General features: G+C 34.9%; 1 protein-coding gene across 1 annotated transcript; it reads right to left on the bottom strand.

Annotated features, from left to right (window-relative positions):
* Positions 1–1,202: 1,202 nt before the first annotated feature.
* Positions 1,203–5,570, bottom strand: LOC111805401 (protein SUPPRESSOR OF MAX2 1-like). Its single transcript, XM_023690484.1, has 3 exons — positions 3,544–5,570; positions 3,091–3,397; positions 1,203–3,012 (listed from the first exon to the last, which is right to left on the bottom strand). The coding sequence occupies exons 1-3, from the start codon at positions 4,746–4,748 to the stop codon at positions 1,357–1,359; spliced, it is 3,168 nt and encodes a 1,055-aa protein (XP_023546252.1). The 5' UTR covers positions 4,749–5,570; the 3' UTR covers positions 1,203–1,356.
* Between the last annotated feature and the right edge of the window lie 14,051 nt (positions 5,571–19,621).

Raw genomic sequence — 19,621 nt, 5'->3', positions numbered from 1 at the left:
CGACTTACTCTAACCTTTTATTACCTCGTGAAAAAAAAAATGATTACAAGGAAAAAGCATTTAAAGTGTGAAATTAAGGTCCTCAATTATAGTTGGTTGGATAAAGCTGAAATGAAGGGATATAGATGGAAATTAAAATTTGACTTATCTTCTAATAAAATAAATAAAATAATAATAATAAAAAAGCAAATTGTAGGTATTAAATGGAACACATGCATGCCATATATATAAATATAATTGAAAAAAAAAAAATGAAAAACATAATTTTGTCAATATTCACTTAAAAAACATGAGAATGAAAGGACCCATTTTTTCTTTGGTGTAATAAAGAGGGTTTGGTGGATGAACATGCAATTCATTTCATTTTATGTCTTTATTATTTCTTATGTTCATACTTGTGCCTCAACATTTTTTGTTGCTCTTATCCACACTCGTTTGTGTTCGTTCGTTTTCATTTTAATCCAAGATCAAGGAAGACTGTATCCTAATTCTTCATAGTGATACTCGTGAATTTCATCAAACAAGATCAGGGTCTAATTCTTCGTAGCATGGACATGCTTAGCCATTTCTTATCAAATTCTTTATGATATGATCGATATTGTGCCACAATTTAATGACTTTTGTTGGATGATGGAAGCCCACATCGGCTAATTTAGGGAATGATCATGGGTTTATAAGTGAGGAATACTAACTTCATTCGTATGAGGTAAAGCAAAGCCATGGGAGCTTATGCTCAAAGTGGACAATATCATACCATTGTGGAGAGTCATGTTCGTCTAACAATTTTGACTTGTGGCAGCTACTCGTTTGTGTGCATAAAAATTAACCAATTATGAACCGTTCTTAGGTTCTTCGACTTTCTGATATCTTGTTGTGTATGTATGCTTGTTCTTCAACTTTCTGATATCTTGTTGTGTATGTATGCTTATCTTAACCTCTATAGCGGGTTACTTACTAAGTATTTTTAGTACTCTAATCTTTCAAAAATTCTTTAGACTTATTTACTACTTATAAATGATGTTGGCATGTATTTGGTATCAAACCCGAGTCGATCTTTGTTCATATTTTTGCATTTATTTTTGTGAAAAATACTCGAAAATTAGCGGGAAAAAAAAATTAACCGTCACCCACCTTTATTCTTTAATTGCTATATAAATTTAGAGGTAGTGAANTTGGGAAGAAAAAAAAAAAAAAAAAAGAAGTAAATTTATCCTGAGTCATCTCAGCCTCCCTCATATCCAATTCTTTTAACCATTTTTTCCGTTTGTTTTACAGTTTTACCCTTCCATTCAAGTATATTTACATCTCTATCCAACAAAGTTACAAAATTCCAGCTGCTTTGAACCTCTGCAAATTTCACAGTTTTTCCCCCACAACCACCTTGATGCTACAAGGTAATTGACCTTCTGAGCCCCGACAACGTATGTCGCTATCGGAATCGAGCTTGACCACCATGGACTCGAAGGCATTGGTAGTCGAAAGACGAGCTTTGAGCTCTTTTATGCTCGGAACGAGAAAGTTTTCGGTCCATTCTTCAACATTCGTGTTCCCGAGCCATACCCCGCTCGTGATCTTTTCAAGAGCATTCTCCTGTAGATCAAGTGAGATCTTTTCCCCAACAATGGATGAAAACTTCTTCTTGATGGTGCTTGTGATGTTGTGCTTGATCGGGGCGAAGTCTACTGGTTTGAAGACGATTGCATCGTCGACTGTTTTGAACATCTCTCGTGAGGCCGATGTTGTTGTGAACGATAAATGACGAGTGTTGAGGCCATGCTCGGTTTCGTGATCGGTTGTTACATCACTTGAATTCAATGATCCGTCTGTCTTCTCATCCTCTGCATCTGCTGATTCGTTAAGATCAAATGCTATGGCTGAACCAGTTTCCACTCTTGGTTTCAAACACCGCTCTTCACCGTGCGCCCATTCGGCTCTACGCTTAACTGTCTGCTCGCTAACAGATAGTTTTAACTGCCAAGCGCTTCTTGCTAAACTAGCAAACTTCTCTTCCTCGAGTGAATTCCCGTTCGATAACTGTTTCATATCATCCGGTATCCAGGTTGCTGTAAGGATGAAGATGATATTACCAAGGCTAATTTCGCGACCGTGAGAATCGGTGAATCGACCTCTCTCCATAGCTCGTCTTATGCTTCCACGAACCAACATATCAGATTCGTCAAAATCATCAAGAACAATGACAGAAAATCGGTTCCTTCTAACGGCCTCTGATATTCTATCTAACACAGTTCTACCACGAATACGTATCTCCGATTCTCCATCACTCCGTTTCGAGCCAAGACAAATGGTTACAGGATTGGATCCCGATACCAACTCTGCAAGAGCAGTTGCCATCTTCTTCTTTCCAACTCGATCGGGACCCAAGAATAAGAGCCACATGTCTCCTTTCGGAACCGTACCTCGTCGTTTTCCATTTCCCAATTTGAACTGAGTCACACTTGTAGCCAAGGCTGATGCTGCTTCTTGCTGCCACCATACCTTCTCTAATATACCTTTGAAGAGCCTCTTGTACGAGTCGATATCCGACGCATCGACAAATTTACTACTCTGCAGTTCACAGACTTTGTTCTCAGGTTCAGAAGATATGCAACCGAGAAAGTCCTTCACACGCTCTCTATGCGTTTCCTCAGCCGAGATCTCACCGTCGTTCATTCGCCCTAGAGCCAACTCAGTCCTTACAGGGCTACCCGATCTCGAGATCGATACAACCTTTTCGGATTGTTTGTTGAACAGAAGTGGATTTGTTTTCAGCTGCAGAGTTTCACCAAATCCTTTATTCAGCTGTAACTTAGGTTGGGAAGGTTGATGCCTGAGCAAATTCGAACTGTACAAACCCGTTAAAGGGAGAGACATCGGTATCGGTATCGGTACGGTTCTATCGGAACCGAACGTATTCAGATTATGGAAATTAGGATGAAGATTCAAGCACGTATCGTGCCATTTCTTCTGTAGTTCTTGAGTCTTCTGCTTTTGCAACAGTTCTTTATCCAAATTCTGAAACAGGAAAGATTCTTCATTTAACAAATGCTGCAGATTGCCGATGAATAAATCAAGAATTGCAGTCGAACTCACCTCGGTCGTGTCGTGTTTCTTTGCATCTTCATCTCGGGCCTTCGCGTTCTGCAGCCACGGAGGGAGAGATGATGCCTTGGCTCCTTCTGGTTTAGCTACAGAAGATGGTTTGTCAAACTCATTGGCTGCAAGTTTTTCGAGTTCCTGTTCATAATTTCGCATACATTGAGAGCAACAACTTGTTTTCTGAGAAGGATCAAGGCTCTTGTGCATCACCGATCGCATCGGAATCGTGGTCACGGTCGGGAATCCCTTGATCGAGGATAACGATTCAGCTGGGCTACTAAGAACCCCAGTGGTACCAAGCCTAATAAACAGGACACAGATTATGTTTGAAGCATTCAATCTAAACCAACAACAGAATTTGATGCAAACAATCAAAATGATTCAAAGCTACAGAACAAGCATTCATTCATAAACAGGTCGAAATCGATCAAAGACAGCAAGCTATACCTCGGAAACAATCCGGGAAGAGGCGCACGAGCAGCAATAGGCACAGCCTGCAAGTCCCAATCATTCTCCATGGATGGATGATAAACTTGACACCTTAAATATGTCTCACAAGTTGCAGTACCAATCAACCAAACCCGACCACCATCGCCGTTTCCATATTTGGCAAGAAGCTTCCCCATCTCTGTCACCGCAGCACGCCCGCCTTCCGAAACAACCTGCTGCTGCTGCTGCTGCTGCTGCTGCAGCATTGTGACCGACCCCGAACCACCCCCGGTCGCAGGCTGCTGCTGAACCAGCCATTTCAAGTCCCCCATATCAAGAATAACCCCTCCATTACCATTCAGATTCTTCATTCTACTCTCCACCAAATCTCCCAATTCCTTGAGCCTATCAGAAGAACAAATCTCCTTATCCAAATGAATCACATGAACATTAGAGAGTATCCCATCACCCAATTCTCTATTTTCAATTCTCTTTAACAATTCTTTCACCACGGCTTCGGGCTCCGACTCCCCAACCAGCACTGGATTCCTCTTCTTTGATCGCAGCAATATGTCTAAGACCTTCCTGACTTCCTCCCCCCTCTGCTGCACCGGCGGGACGACGCTCCCCTGCTGCTGCAGCCGTGGATTCAAGTACAAATTCCTCGGTGGTGGTCGAAACCCCAATCCCCCAATCGGCGAAGAACTCGCCGGAGCCGGCGTATTCAACGACTGTTCAATGGTAGCCTTAACAGCAGGGCTAGAAAAACTAGCTTCCCTCATAACACGGCTCACACTCGGGTCATCAAGAATCGAGATAATCAGCTGTTCGAGCTCAACTTTAACAGCCAAGAGAGGCTGTTGCTGTTGTTCGGGGCAGCCACGGCGCTGATGGGCTTGAGCACGCTTAAGAGCAGCCATAAGCGCGTTGGAAATAGGCGGCTCAGCACCAGGACTAGCGTTTTGCGCCGTCGGAAGTCGCTCAAGGGCGACGCTGAAACAGAGCTCAAGCGCACGACACTGAAGGGGATGAGACGAATTTGGATGCGATTTAATACAAGCTTGCCGGAGATACCCACTCGGCGAAGAAAGAAGCGTCGCCGCCACATGAAGCGGCGTCGTTTGTCCATGAATCCGACGACCAGCTTCAGCTATAGAGTGATTCAGCACACTCGCCGCCTCCGGCGTAAGAGTCTGCTGAATCGTACTCAACCCAGCTCTCATTTACAATAGAAAAAAACACAAACCCAGTTCCCAAATTCCCTCAAAAACCAAACGAATCAAAGAAATCCGCAACTAAAATAAAAAACCCAGATGAAAAAAGTCAATAAAAAGATGAAATCGATCGAAAAAATCGACAAATTCCCATAACCCAGAAGAGAAAAATGAAATCAAAAGCTTAGCATAGCTTCAATCTTCTTCTAATTTCATAACAAGGGATCTAGGAATACATGAAAAACAATATATCTGTATCCATTAAGAATCAGAAGATGCTTAAGAAGAAGAAGAAGAGAGGGGAAAGTCAGAATTGAACAGAGACAAAGAAAGACGAGATCCCCTCATTCACAAGAACATCTTCTCTCTCTCTCCCTTTTATTTCCTTGTTTCTCTCTCTCCACAACTTTTTAGTCTGAACCCATCTGAAGGAATAACCCAAAATAAGGTAGACAAAATTTGGTGAGCAATAATTGGAAATAGTAAAAGAAATTAAGAAACAGAACCGCGAAGAAGAAGAAGAAGAAGAAGAAGAAGAAGGAGAAGAAGAAGGAGTGTCCTGTTACGATAAAACATGTCACAAACACCATAAAACAGAGGGAAAGCGAGTGAAATTCAAATGTTTTTAGTTAAAAAGAGAGAGAGAGAGAGAGAGAGAGAGAGAGAGAGAGAGAGAGAATTTCTGGAAAATGAGGGAATTGGAAGTACTATATAATCAGTTGCAAGGATTTCTGGAAAATGCTTTTGGGGCAGAGGAGTATAGAGAGAGAGAGATAGAGAGCTCTTCTTTTGGTGTCATTAACCCCCAAAACCAAAACCAAAACCAAAAAAAAAAAAAAAAAAAAAAAAAAAAAAAAAAAAATTCTTGAATGTAAAGGAAGAAGCTTTTTTAAACCAGTTTTGTCTCAATATATTAGAGATAATGGAGAGAGAAAGAGAAGGGGTCAGATACTGCCTTTTTTAGAGAGAGAATTTATTTTATTTTATTTTTTATTTTATTTTATTTTTTATTTTATTTTATTTTTTAGGGACTTTGGAATTGGATTGACTGTCTTTCTAGTTTCTTTTTAATATTTTTTTAAAAACACCCTAATAAATAATAATTACAACCTAATCTCACGCGCTTCCTCTTTTTTTTGGTTTGGGTTTCTTTTGGAGTCACTGCGCGTGTTGTACACGCTCTCTATTATTTTATTTTATTTTATTTTATTTTATTTTTTGGGTCTTCAGCTTTTTCCCACGCAATCGAAGCAATGGCAATGCACGGGTTTTCGCCTTTTCATACTTAGCACTCTCTTTTTAACTTCCTCTTTTTCTCTCTCTCTCTCTCTCTCTCTTAATCATATTATTATCTCTTACTAACTTTTGCATTACCCAATTTTTCTTACCATTAATTCTATACCTTCTTCTTCTCTCTCCCTCTCTCATTTGACTTGACTTGACCCGACCGTCATCGTGTGATCGATAGTTTTATAAAATTAGATTATGGGTCGAAAAATATTATCAATCATATATTGTGATGACTTGACTTCTACAGTTTCTGTTAAAGTTGTTATCACGTGTATGCTATGTTAGTAAGGGTTCGTGAAAAATGTTATTTTCTATTGGATTTGATTGGTAGAAATATGTCGTTTTCTTTTCGTGTGACTGTGTCGATAATTAACTTGTGTTCTGAGTTTTACCGATTATTTGGTAGTGTATAATTAGTAGTTGAAGAAGATTTTATCCTAACTACTTGGAATTGACACTTGGTAGATGAACAATGTATGTAAAACTATCACATTCATCGTATGAACGAACATACAACATGAGTCACAAGAAAATGCTTATATCTAACCTAATTCACAACAAGATGTATTCCTCACTTGGTTTATAAAAGCCTTTGTCTAATTCTAAAACATAATTAAGTTTAACGCTCGACTAGATTAAATGTGGTAGTATTACCAAAAGAAAAAAAACATTCCGAGCCTAGGTCACAACATTATAATTGAGTTCGAAGAGTGTTTTAATGTGACAGGGCTTAAAAATATTATAATTTGTGGGTCTAACTCGAAAAGGTTGTTGTTCAAATCCAAAAATCCAACGCTCGAAATTTTGGTCACTAGAAATTTTCAATAACAATGACATTTGGAGTGTCCTAGTGGCAGTAATCCACTGTTGAGCGTTGTTTAGGGAAGGCGACAATGCTAGAGTTAGCTATATGTTGAAGTGGAACAAGAGTGAGGGAGAGAGGGAGCAAAATAAGAAAGCACATACGAGTGATTATTATCAGGCTGACTCATCGATTGACGGCGAACTACCTCGACATCAATTGAGTGCAAGTCTAGATAGAAATTGAGAGTGGGAAAAAGAAAAATGAGATTAGGAGAAAGAATGTCGAATAATCGTATCTATATACAGAAAAATGTTGTATACAACGATGATTGTTAACGAGAGCAAAATACGTTGATATTGAATGAACCGATCGAGAGAAAAAATTGGTGAATTATTGCGTAAAAAATGTGATATTTTATGATAAAATTGAAATGAAAAAGAAAGATGTCAAACATTGAATTGCTCTCATTTCTTAGGGAATCAAACAAAAACACAATTGGGACTTGAGCGAATTGAAGTGAACACATGTCACCTTTTCAATCACACCCATATCTCAAAAAAAGGAGAACACTTTTCAATTATTCAATTATTATGGCCCAAATAGCAAAAATAAATAAATAATGTAATTTCATTTTGTGTAATATTATTTGATTTAGGCTAATTTCTTAAGAATATGTCTTATCAAATTAATATTTTGTTGACATATTTGGACACATAAACATGTCATATGTAAAGAAGAAGTTAATATCTTAAGAAGATTAACAAATTCATAGTTTGAGTTAAAAAAAAAAATCACTTAACAATTGGTAACTCGACAGCACGATTCTAGGCCATGTAAGGTGAATTGTTGAATCATAACTTATATATGAGTAAAGGAGGAGTACATGAATAAACTTCTGAGATTACATTTGAATGATAGCAATAAGGATAAGATGACTATTTATACCATAAGGTGTACCTTTGTTTCCGGTGTCTCAATCATATGAACTCCAATGTTAAACGCGTTTTGCTTAATGTTTGACTCGTGATAGTCTGTAAGGACATTCTTCATTCTTAGAAGCGAGGAATAAGTACCGTGAGCATGTTGTAAGGGATAAGTACCGTGAGCATGTTGTAAGGGATGCACAAGAATGCCGAAGCATACAAGTGTCAAATTCAGACCACAGTCTTTAAATAACTTAAAGTTAATCTAATGAGAGTTTTGATTTTTAACCAATTTGAGTATAGCATAACTTAACTAGTTAATATATATGTCTTCGTTCAGGTTAAAAATTCAAATATTTTATTTCGACTTATATATTGTTGAGCTAAAAGATAAGTTTCACCAATATAATCATTCAAATCTAATGGGTAATGATCCGACTTTTTTACACACGGACTATCAAATTTCTTACTTTTACCCGGGCTTTTGAAATTGAAAAATGAAAAAGTTGCGTCTGGACCACATTATAAAAAAATAAAAAAGAACTTTTGAAGATATGCATCGATTTAAATAAACCAATCAAAGGACTCACAATCTGTTAGACCCCATAAAAACATTGGAGTCATTCTATATAAAAACAACTTTCAAAATAGAGTTATAGATCAGGATAATCTATCTCAAACTTAACTAACACATAGACACTCTGACCACTTAGTCTGTATGTTGGAGACTAATTCTAAAAATTTATTAACTATATATAATGACCTAAAATAATACTCTGGTTCTAACCCAAAAACGTAATTCTAGCTATAACTAAAGGGTTATAAACTTGTTCCAATTAATAGTTATCTTAAAGAAAGGTGGTGACACGCGACGACGTTGATGATTAAACGTTGTTGGATGCTGCAACGATTAGAGGAGAAGTACACGAATGAATCGATAGAGATTACCAAATATGAATAAGAAGGATTTAATAAAGAATTAATATATAAAGAAATGAATGTGAAATACATTAATGATATTAAAGAGGGAGGAAGAAGTAAAAAGGGAAGAAAACAAAATTAAAAGTAGGGAAGAGGAATAAATGCATGGAAACAAAACAGGTGAGAAGCAAAGCGAGCAATAAAGGAAGGAAGGGAAAAAGGCAAAATTAAAGTTTTTTTATTTTTATTTTTGTTTTTATTTTTGGAGGTTAGGTCGGTCGGTCGGTCGGTTTTCTTCATTCATTTTCAACTTTTCGTTTTCAATTCCCTCAAAACTACGTACCACTTACGTCTCTTCACCTCTACTTTCCTTTTCTTCTTCTTCAATTTAATTCATTGCAATAATCTCATCTTTTCATTTCTTTTTTTAAAATCTAATATCTTCGTACGCGTTTTAAAATTTTGAGGTTAACGACGATATGTAATATGAAAAAACGGACAATATCTACTGGCGCCGTAAGCTTGGATTACTACAAATTGTATAAGAGCCAGACATTGGACGAGCAGTGTGCTAACGAGGACGCTAGACCTCCTAAGGGGTCGATTGTGAGATTCCACACCGTTTGGAGAAGAGAACGGAACATTTTTTTATGAGGGTGTGGAAACCTTTCCTTAGCATACGCGTTTTTAAACTATCAAACGACTACGATACGTAACAGGGCCAAACACAGACAATATTTTCTAGCGATGAATTTGAATGATAACCCATGTAGAAATATTCGTAAACTCGTTAATCTCAAATAAAGTCGCTTTTAGTCATAAACTTTCAATTCCATCCTATTGCATCTCAAGCTTAAATAAATGTTGCAATCTTAATCTAAATATTAAAAAGTATCGCAATTTAACCATGTAATAAGCTTTTGCTCGGAATATCATTTATAAAGCTTTTTTCTTTATGAGTTCAATAAATAAACAAAATATGTTCGAGAGCTACAAAAATAAAGAAAGAGCCTCTCATCTTTAGGATCAATCTATATGATCCTAGTTCATTTATGTATCTCTTATTTATTGGAGTGTCATAAATCTAATGATAAAAACTACACCATTTATTTAAGTTTAGGATCCAAATTGATAAACCCGAAAAAATTGGTACTTTTTGAACATGGGACTCAACATAAACCTTACTTTTTCGGGGTTAAATTATATTTAATTTCCCATGGTTGATTATGTAATCTTTGAAGGCTCATTATCCCAAACCACACCCCAATTTATATATCATCAATTGGGGCATTGGCACCCACACTTAACTTTCCCAAAAGAAACCAAAGCAAAAGAATATGCTCCAAACCCAACAATTTTTTTTTTTTTTTGTTTTTTTTTTTTGTTTTTGATAATCTAAACTCAATCATGCTTACATTCCTTCATTTAAATATTAATTTTCAAAAGCTTATTTCACAAAAGGACAATAATATGAGGCTTACTAATGATAATCACACTTTTTTTGGGATTCTAAACCACTCCCATTTTTATTTATTGTTAATTAGGTGTATCTTATGACGGATCATTTTTTTTAAAGTAGGTAACGACTCGAATTTCATATACGTATCAATCAGAATCGTTACTAAAAAATAAAGCTTTTGTAATTTACGAACATAAAGTTGTTTTTACAAACAAGTAAAGCACACCGTTGTCAAATTTCGGGGTACTCCTATGATAGTGCTTTCGAACATTTAAAAGGAATAGGTTAACACTACAAAGCTTTATTAAAAGTGCTGTTGGTTTACAAGCTCCCTTACATAAAACAATCTAGCCTATTCTCTCAATTCTACTCGTCAATCCAACGTCACAATCTTACCTTTATTTGAAAAATTATTTGGAAAGAATTGTGATTGCGGACAAAGATTTTAAACCATACACCCTCTCAATCTCATCAAAATTCCAAGAAATGGTCTCAAACTCGCTAAAACTAGAGTAAACCCATCAAAATTAAACATGAATTGGAGGACAAACCAACTTGGATTAAAGAACTAATCAAACCGAATCATCAAAACTAAATATATCCATCAAATTGACTCAGAACCGGTAGAAACAAGTCAAAATGGTCCAAATTGACTAAGAACTAACTCAAATGGATCGAAAACTGGTAAAGAATCGATGAAGTGATCATTCAATCGGCTGAAGATCGTCAAACCAAGCGTTAGACGGTGAACCACAATAAATCGAAGCTAACCATTTCTAACTTAATTGGGCATCTATTTAACTTGATTTCAAATATTATGTTGATCGACTCTTGTGAATAAATAGTGCATATAATTCAATATCAACAACATTGAAAAAGTAAAATAGTAAAATTCATTTGGTAATAAGCACAAAGGTAAAAAAATGATTTTTTTTTACTTTTTCATCCTTTAAAATCTAATAAGAGCGATTCTTTCTTTAAAAAGGAAAATTATGAAAATAATAAGTTGACTTTGTACACTAAAACGTGTAAATTAAGACAAAGTCAAAATCATGATAAAAAAAAAGGTGTAAATATCAAATTTCAATCCCGTAGTTAATCTTTCGGTCTTTAAATATCTAAATAGGTATGTATGACTAATGTCCATGCCTGTATGAACGATATGGATGTTAGTCGCATGAGTTACAAGTTTTGAAACCAAGTGTAGAGTAAAAACTAAATAATTGAAACGAAGGTTAAAACAACACTCTTATAAGAAATGTTTCGTTCTTTTCTCCAATCGATGTGAGATTTCACAATCCACCTCTTATGGGGGCTAGCGTCTTCGCTGACACACCACTCGGTGCCTGACTCTGATATCATTTGTAATAGTCCAAACCCACCACTAATGAATATTGTCCGCTTTGACCCGTTACGTATCGCCGTCAGTCTCACGATTTTGAAACGCGTTTACTAGAAAGAAATTTTCACATATTTATAAAGAATGTTTCGTTTCCCTCTCTAACCGATGTGTGATCTCACGTTTCAAAAATTACTTAATCATTTTTTCAAATCTACAAACGTAGGTATAATAGAGGAGGAGGAAAAACGAAAAAAAGGAAAAAAAAAAAAATGATTGATAAATAGCTTTTTGAAAGCGCACGCGTTGGTGAGTTTGACTTGGAGTTTACGCGTTTTTTGAAGACTTCCACTCAATCGTTTCTCACACCAATCTTAAAAAGCAAAAATGGAAACCTTTTCATCAAACTTCAACCTAACGTGGATCTTCATTTCTACTTTCCTCTTAAACTAAAATTAATTAATACGACCCATTTTCGTCTTCTTTTGTAAAATATATCATCACGGTTGGAGAGGAAAACGAAATATTATTCATAAGTTTGTGAAAATCTCTTCCTAACAAACGCGTTTTAAAATCGTGAGACTGACGATACGTAACGGACCAAAATGGACAATAACTACTAGGTATGAGCTGACGATACGTAAACAAATGTATATTTTGTTTCATCAAAGTTTGAGAAAATTGGTTTTAAATTGGTATGAAACCAAAGTGTAATGAATCATTAGTTTTTGTGAACACTTAGAAATTTTAATTTCAAGGTTTGCATCTATTTTGGACTTTAATTAAGAATAATAATAATGATTTTTGTTTTAGAAAAATAAAAGAAGAAAGTTTTTAAATGCATGGTTTAGAGATATAAAGTGATTGGGAAAGATGGTCAAAATTAATAGACGTGTGAAGATGTGTAGTTTTGGAGTTGGTGGGGTACACATTTTGGTGGAAGCATGCCTTCCCTTCTTCAATAATTATTTTTTTAAAATAATGATTCTATTAGACAAAATGTAGTTTAATATCATTGCATACCATTGACATTCTATGTAATGAGAAAATTTATAAACAACATTTTATTCTATTTTATTGTTTTTTTTTTAGTCCGATGATTTTCTTTTGGACGAGTTTGTGTTTGAGTTTGTTGGAAAAGTTGAGGATCGTTGCGACGTGTTGGTGGAAGTTGGAGGTCAATGACACTGCTGTTCGTCTTGAAGCATCATCTAAGTCCAAACCAATGGTCAATTGATCATAGATCAATGGTTAAGCTCTTAGATGAACCATCACTTTCTCGATTTTTGTGGGTTTCAATAGTCGTTTTGTGCGAATTCCGTAGGTATTGGTGATGGAAGTGTGAAATTAATAAGGGTATTATATTCTCCATTGTGTTTCGATCATTGTCGTGGTGCTCTGCTATCGTGAGATATTGTGAATCGTCGAAGGTAAAAACTGTAATGACTTACTTTTCAAGAGACTCAAGCCGCGTATCATAGCTAACTGATAGAAAAGTTTGAAAAGTTACCATAATTTAAAATACTAAAAATATGCATGCATTAATTATAAAATCAGTTAAAAACGGTACAATTTCAAACAAAAGGCGACATCATATTCAAATTGATACATGAAAATGAGAGAGAATCGAAAATTAAAAGGCTTAGATCTATCTCAATCCCTAAAGTTCCACAGCTCGTGTCTGCCCTCACCTTGACGGCTCATCTAGGTCTCATCTGAAAAGACATAAAGTAGCATGGATGAGTATAAAAATACTCGTAAGTAACTTGGCTCTTAAATCTTATTCTCATTTCATTTGGTGTCTTATTTATACCTAGATGTGCATTCTTAAGTTATAGGCTTTCTAAGCTCAACTTAGTGTAAAAAGTGGAAGCTGTCAAGTTCTCTGTCGTTGGCCCTATTTGGGACGTCAATTCTTAGGGTTCAGCTCTTCTGGCTCATCATTTTTATAAAGTTTGTTCTTAAGGTTCTAAGGTATCTTGGTTAGATATTATACTAGTCCCTTTCATCATCACCATCAAACTATTATCTTAGAGGTTCTAGAGGCACGGCCTCGGGTATCATCCTATCGTTATGTACACTATTCCCATATTTTCTAGTAAGGTTTAGTTGGCATCTCCTTAATAGACCCCATAACATGAATATTTGCAACCCTCAATCTAGCCAACTTCATCTACCTATGTAGTTTTTTACTCTCATCTAAATAAGATCTCGATTAGAGAGTGGTTGGAGGCACCTAACCGCACATACAAAGCACTCATGAAATTCTCATAAGGTTCATACAATTCAAGGCTTAACCTTAGCTATACTGGGAGATCTCACATCGTTTGAAGAGAGGAACAAAACATTTCTTATAAGAATGTGAAAACCTCTCCCTAACAGACATGTTTTAAAACGGTATGCTTGGGTTGTTACAAATGATATAAGAGCTAGATACCGGGCAGTGTGTCAGCGAGGACGCTGAGCCTCAAAAGGATGGATTATGAGATCCCACATCGATTCGAAAGAGGAACAAACCATTTCTTACAAGGGTATGGAAACCTCTCCCTAACAGACGCGTTTTAAAACTATGAAGCTAACAGCGATACGTAACGAGTTAAAAGCAGACAATATAAGTGGTGTTTACTGATTCAATAATAGGAAACTAAATGACAAACTCCTAATAGTTCCTACAAAGTACAAATCATAACATATTTTAAAAAATTATTATTTAAATTCTCAAACAATCGAGTCGCATTAACGATTAAGAGTTATAAGCTTACATGTACCAATTCAATTAATTACAGGTGGAGGATAGTCCAAACTTTGAAATGAAAAGAAAAAGAAAAAACCATTTATTTAATAGTTAATGATTAACATTCTAGCTATGATCTACACAATAATTCCTTCCACTTTCGAACAAAACTATGGTGACATCAGCACTTTAAATATTTAAAATTAGTGAACTAATAAATAATTCAATGTTTAAAAATCCCATCTTTGAATTTGAACTTTCCAATATCTCTCTCTAACATTGATTATCAAAAAGGTGATACTTTTGTGGTTCCTTGGTGAGCAAAAAGTTGGACCCTACAAACACCAACCCTACGTCTTTTTAAACCATTTTTTCCCAAACCCATCCAATCATAGCTCCTACACTCGACCATAATTCACAAAATTAATACAATACCCTAATATACGGTCTTAATTTTCATACGTTTATATTTAACCTGTCACCTTTAAAGTAATTTTTTTTTTAAAAAAACACACTTTTGAATAAGATGATGATCTGTCAAACACCAATATATTAATTTTTTTGGAGTGATTATCCGTTGTTCAACGTGTGAATTGAGGTAAAGTTAAAAAGGGGACGAAGGAAAAGTGAAAACTTGAAATGGAATATTATTAGGATGGAAAAGAAAGTGTTTTTAAGTAGTGCAAGAAAAGCCCCACCAAAGGAAAAGCTTTTATTTACGTTACATACAAATATGAACATAAAATATTATAAATGTGAAGTATAATCATGCCATCAAAGGTCAAACTTTAAGCAAACAAACATCTCATTTCTATAAAGTTTTGGTAGCTTCTTGTGATCAAAGCAACAACACTTTTCTCACCATCTCTTTCTTTCTCTCACTTCCTTTTGTTTCTCACACATCTTTTTTTTTTCTTTTTTTTTTTTAAGTTTTAGATTCAAGGAAAGTGGTGTTGCTTTCGAATTCGGCAGGAGAAGCACCAAATCGAGCAAAATATGACCATTGGTTCCCTCTTTTACGATAAAAGTTTAATCGTACTATTATCACTACCATAACAATGTCTTTTCAATACTTTTTTTTTTTTTTTTCTCCATTGTGTTTCGATCATTGTCGTGGTGCTCTGCTATCCTGAGATATTGTGAATCGTCGAAGGTAAAAACTGTAATGACTTACTTTTCAAGAGACTCAAGCCACGTATCATAGCTAACTGATATAAAAGTTTGAAAAGTTACCATAATTTAAAATAATAAAAATATGTATGCATTAATTATAAAATCAGTTAAAAACGGTACAATTTCAAACAAAAGGCGACATCATATTCAAATTGATACATGAAAATGAGAGAGAATCGAAAATTAAAAGGCTTAGATCTATCTCAATCCCTAAAGTTCCACAGCTCGTGTCTGCCCTCACCTTGACGGCTCATCTAGGTCTCATCTGAAAAGACATAAAGTAGCATGGATGAGTATAAAAATACTCGTAAGTAACTTGGCTCTTAAATCTTATTCTCATTTCATTTGGTGTCTTATTTATACCTAGATGTGCATTCTTAAGTTATAGGCTTTCTAAGCTCAACTTAGTGTAAAAAGTGGAAGCTGTCAAGTTCTCTGTCGTTGGCCCTATTTGGGACGTCAATTCTTAGGGTTCAGCTCTTCTGGCTCATCATTTTTATAAAGTTTGTTCTTAAGGTTCTAAGGTATCTTGGTTAGATATTATACTAGTCCCTTTCATCATCACCATCAAACTATTATCTTAGAGGTTCTAGAGGCACGGCCTCGGGTATCATCCTATCGTTATGTACACTATTCCCATATTTTCTAGTAAGGTTTAGTTGGCATCTCCTTAATAGACCCCATAACATGAATATTTGCAACCCTCAATCTAGCCAACTTCATCTACCTATGTAGTTTTTTACTCTCATCTAAATAAGATCTCGATTAGAGAGTGGTTGGAGGCACCTAACCGCACATACAAAGCACTCATGAAATTCTCATAAGGTTCATACAATTCAAGGCTTAACCTTAGCTATACTGGGAGATCTCACATCGTTTGAAGAGAGGAACAAAACATTTCTTATAAGAATGTGAAAACCTCTCCCTAACAGACATGTTTTAAAACGGTATGCTTGGGTTGTTACAAATGATATAAGAGCTAGATACCGGGCAGTGTGTCAGCGAGGACGCTGAGCCTCAAAAGGATGGATTATGAGATCCCACATCGATTCGAAAGAGGAACAAACCATTTCTTACAAGGGTATGGAAACCTCTCCCTAACAGACGCGTTTTAAAACTATGAAGCTAACAGCGATACGTAACGAGTTAAAAGCAGACAATATAAGTGGTGTTTACTGATTCAATAATAGGAAACTAAATGACAAACTCCTAATAGTTCCTACAAAGTACAAATCATAACATATTTTAAAAAATTATTATTTAAATTCTCAAACAATCGAGTCGCATTAACGATTAAGAGTTATAAGCTTACATGTACCAATTCAATTAATTACAGGTGGAGGATAGTCCAAACTTTGAAATGAAAAGAAAAAGAAAAAACCATTTATTTAATAGTTAATGATTAACATTCTAGCTATGATCTACACAATAATTCCTTCCACTTTCGAACAAAACTATGGTGACATCAGCACTTTAAATATTTAAAATTAGTGAACTAATAAATAATTCAATGTTTAAAAATCCCATCTTTGAATTTGAACTTTCCAATATCTCTCTCTAACATTGATTATCAAAAAGGTGATACTTTTGTGGTTCCTTGGTGAGCAAAAAGTTGGACCCTACAAACACCAACCCTACGTCTTTTTAAACCATTTTTTTCCCAAACCCATCCAATCATAGCTCCTACACTCAACCATAATTCACAAAATTAATACAATACCTGTCCTAATTTTCATACGTTTATATTTAACCGGTCACCTTTAAAGTAATTTTTTTTAAAAAAATATACTTTTGAATAAGATGATGATCTGTCAAACACCAATATATTAATTTTTTTTGGAGCGATTATCCGTTGTTCAACGTGTGAATTGAGGTAAAGTTAAAAAGGGGACGAAGGAAAAGTGAAAACTTGAAATGGAATATTATTAGGATGGAAAAGAAAGTGTTTTTAAGTAGTGCAAGAAAAGCCCCACCAAAGGAAAAGCTTTTATTTACGTTACATACAAATATGAACATAAAATATTATAAATGTGAAGTATAATCATGCCATCAAAGGTCAAACTTTAAGCAAACAAACATCTCATTTCTATAAAGTTTTGGTAGCTTCTTGTGATCAAAGCAACAACACTTTTCTCACCATCTCTTTCTTTCTCTCACTTCCTTTTGTTTCTCACACATCTTTTTTTTTTCTTTTTTTTTTTTAAGTTTTAGATTCAAGGAAAGTGGTGTTGCTTTCGAATTCGGCAGGAGAAGCACCAAATCGAGCAAAATATGACCATTGGTTCCCTCTTTTACGATAAAAGTTTAATCGTACTATTATCACTACCATAACAATGTCTTTTCAATACTTTTTTTTTTTTTTGTCCACGTATAATCTACGTAAAATGAACAGATTAGGAACAAATATATAATACCCACGTAAATGAACGGACCAGATATGAAGCTATGACATTTAAGAACGACTTAAAAAAAAATATGTAAGTGAGGACAAAACATGTTTAATATAAGTAAGTAACATGATCCTGTCGTCTTTAATTATTTGGTCGGCTTGCATATTCTACGTTTGATTAAAATAGTTTAACAAAAACATGATTCCATAATTGAAAAAGAGAAGCACTAATTGGTTAAATGATGGGACATTTTTTTCATAAGGTAGCATTATTGGAAGATGCCCAAAATACCAATATTTTTAAAAGCTAAGCTTAGTTTGAAAGAATGTGACATCTACTTTATAAACTAATTGGAATCCTTAGTGAATTGCCAACAATAGAAAATCCCACTTAGAATTAAATAACACACATATTTGATATAGAGATGGCTGCTTTCTTTACACTTCATAGATGATAGCTTTGAAAATTTGGGTTTTCTATTATTATTATTATTATTATTATTATTATTATTATTCAGATATGAAGCTATGACATTTAAGAACGACTTAAAAAAAAATATGTAAGTGAGGACAAAACATGTTTAATATAAGCAAGTAACATGATCATGTCGTCTTTAATTATTTGGTCGGCTTGCATATTCTACGTTTGATTAAAATAGTTTAACGAAAACATGATTCCATAATTGAAAAAGAGAAGCACTAATTTGTTAAATGATGGGACATTTTTTCATAAGGTGGCATTATTGGAAGATGCCCAATATCCCAATATTTTTAAAAGCTAAGCTTAGTTTGAAAGAATGTGACATCTACTTTATAAACTAATTGGAATCCTTAGTGAATTACCAACAATAGAAAATCCCACTTAGAATTAAATAAAACACATATTTGATAAAGAGATGGCTGCTTTCTTTCCACTTCATAGATGATAGCTTTGAAAATTTGGGTTTATTATTATTATTATTATTATTATTATTATTATTATTATTTATTATTACTTTATGAAGATTCTTTACACACAAGCATTCAACTTTTTGTTGGGAAAAATTATGAAAAAGGTATCTAAGAAAGGAGTACTTTCTAGATACATTCACAAAAGAGGATTAAAATACCCAAATTTGAAAACTTTTCCATTTATTCCCCCCATGTCATTTGAGACGTTAAAACTCTCGATAGTGATTGAAAAAGCCAAACAAAAGTAAAAATAAATAAATAAAAAAAGGTGAAATCCAACCGGTAAATAACACATAGATTAAATACGAAATAAAAACGACTCAACACAAAGATGGATTGACGCTCTGAAATGACCTTTTTTATGATGATGCAGCTCTCGAAAGTTACTTAAAAAAGGAAAGGGAAAAAGGAGCAAGCATAAAAATACTCAATAAACAATCTATTCGTAGACTCTAAGTGATTCTTTAATTCTAGTAAGTTACCACCGGTTTTTCTTAGGACTTACGAATTTCTTCCCTCACATTTTTTACTTACCCAGTTCTCCGATCCCTATTAAAGTGGGTTTGCCTTGCTTATTGCAGTGTCTCCTCGTGTTATCTACTCATGTAGTCGCTCTTCCCCTCTCAAGGTGGATTTACATCTACACACAGTAGTTGTTCATCGTGTCACCTACTCATGTAGTCCCTTGTCTCCCATTAAGTCGGGTTACGGGTCATCCTTCATTTCTACACACAATATTGCCCCTATCTACTTAAGTCCCCTATCAAGGTAGGATTACATCTACATATCGTAGTTCCTCATGTTACCCACTCATGTAGTCCCTCGTTCCCTCTCAAAATGTGTTTACGGGTCCTATCCTGTTTTTACAAAATGTGGTAATTCCTCACATTTCCTACTC

This window comes from Cucurbita pepo, chromosome LG11 (genome assembly GCF_002806865.2).
Source record: "Cucurbita pepo subsp. pepo cultivar mu-cu-16 chromosome LG11, ASM280686v2, whole genome shotgun sequence".
NCBI lineage: Eukaryota > Viridiplantae > Streptophyta > Magnoliopsida > Cucurbitales > Cucurbitaceae > Cucurbita > Cucurbita pepo.
The sequence above is the reverse complement of the archived record's forward strand: the minus strand, read 5'-3'. Positions and strand labels throughout refer to the sequence as shown.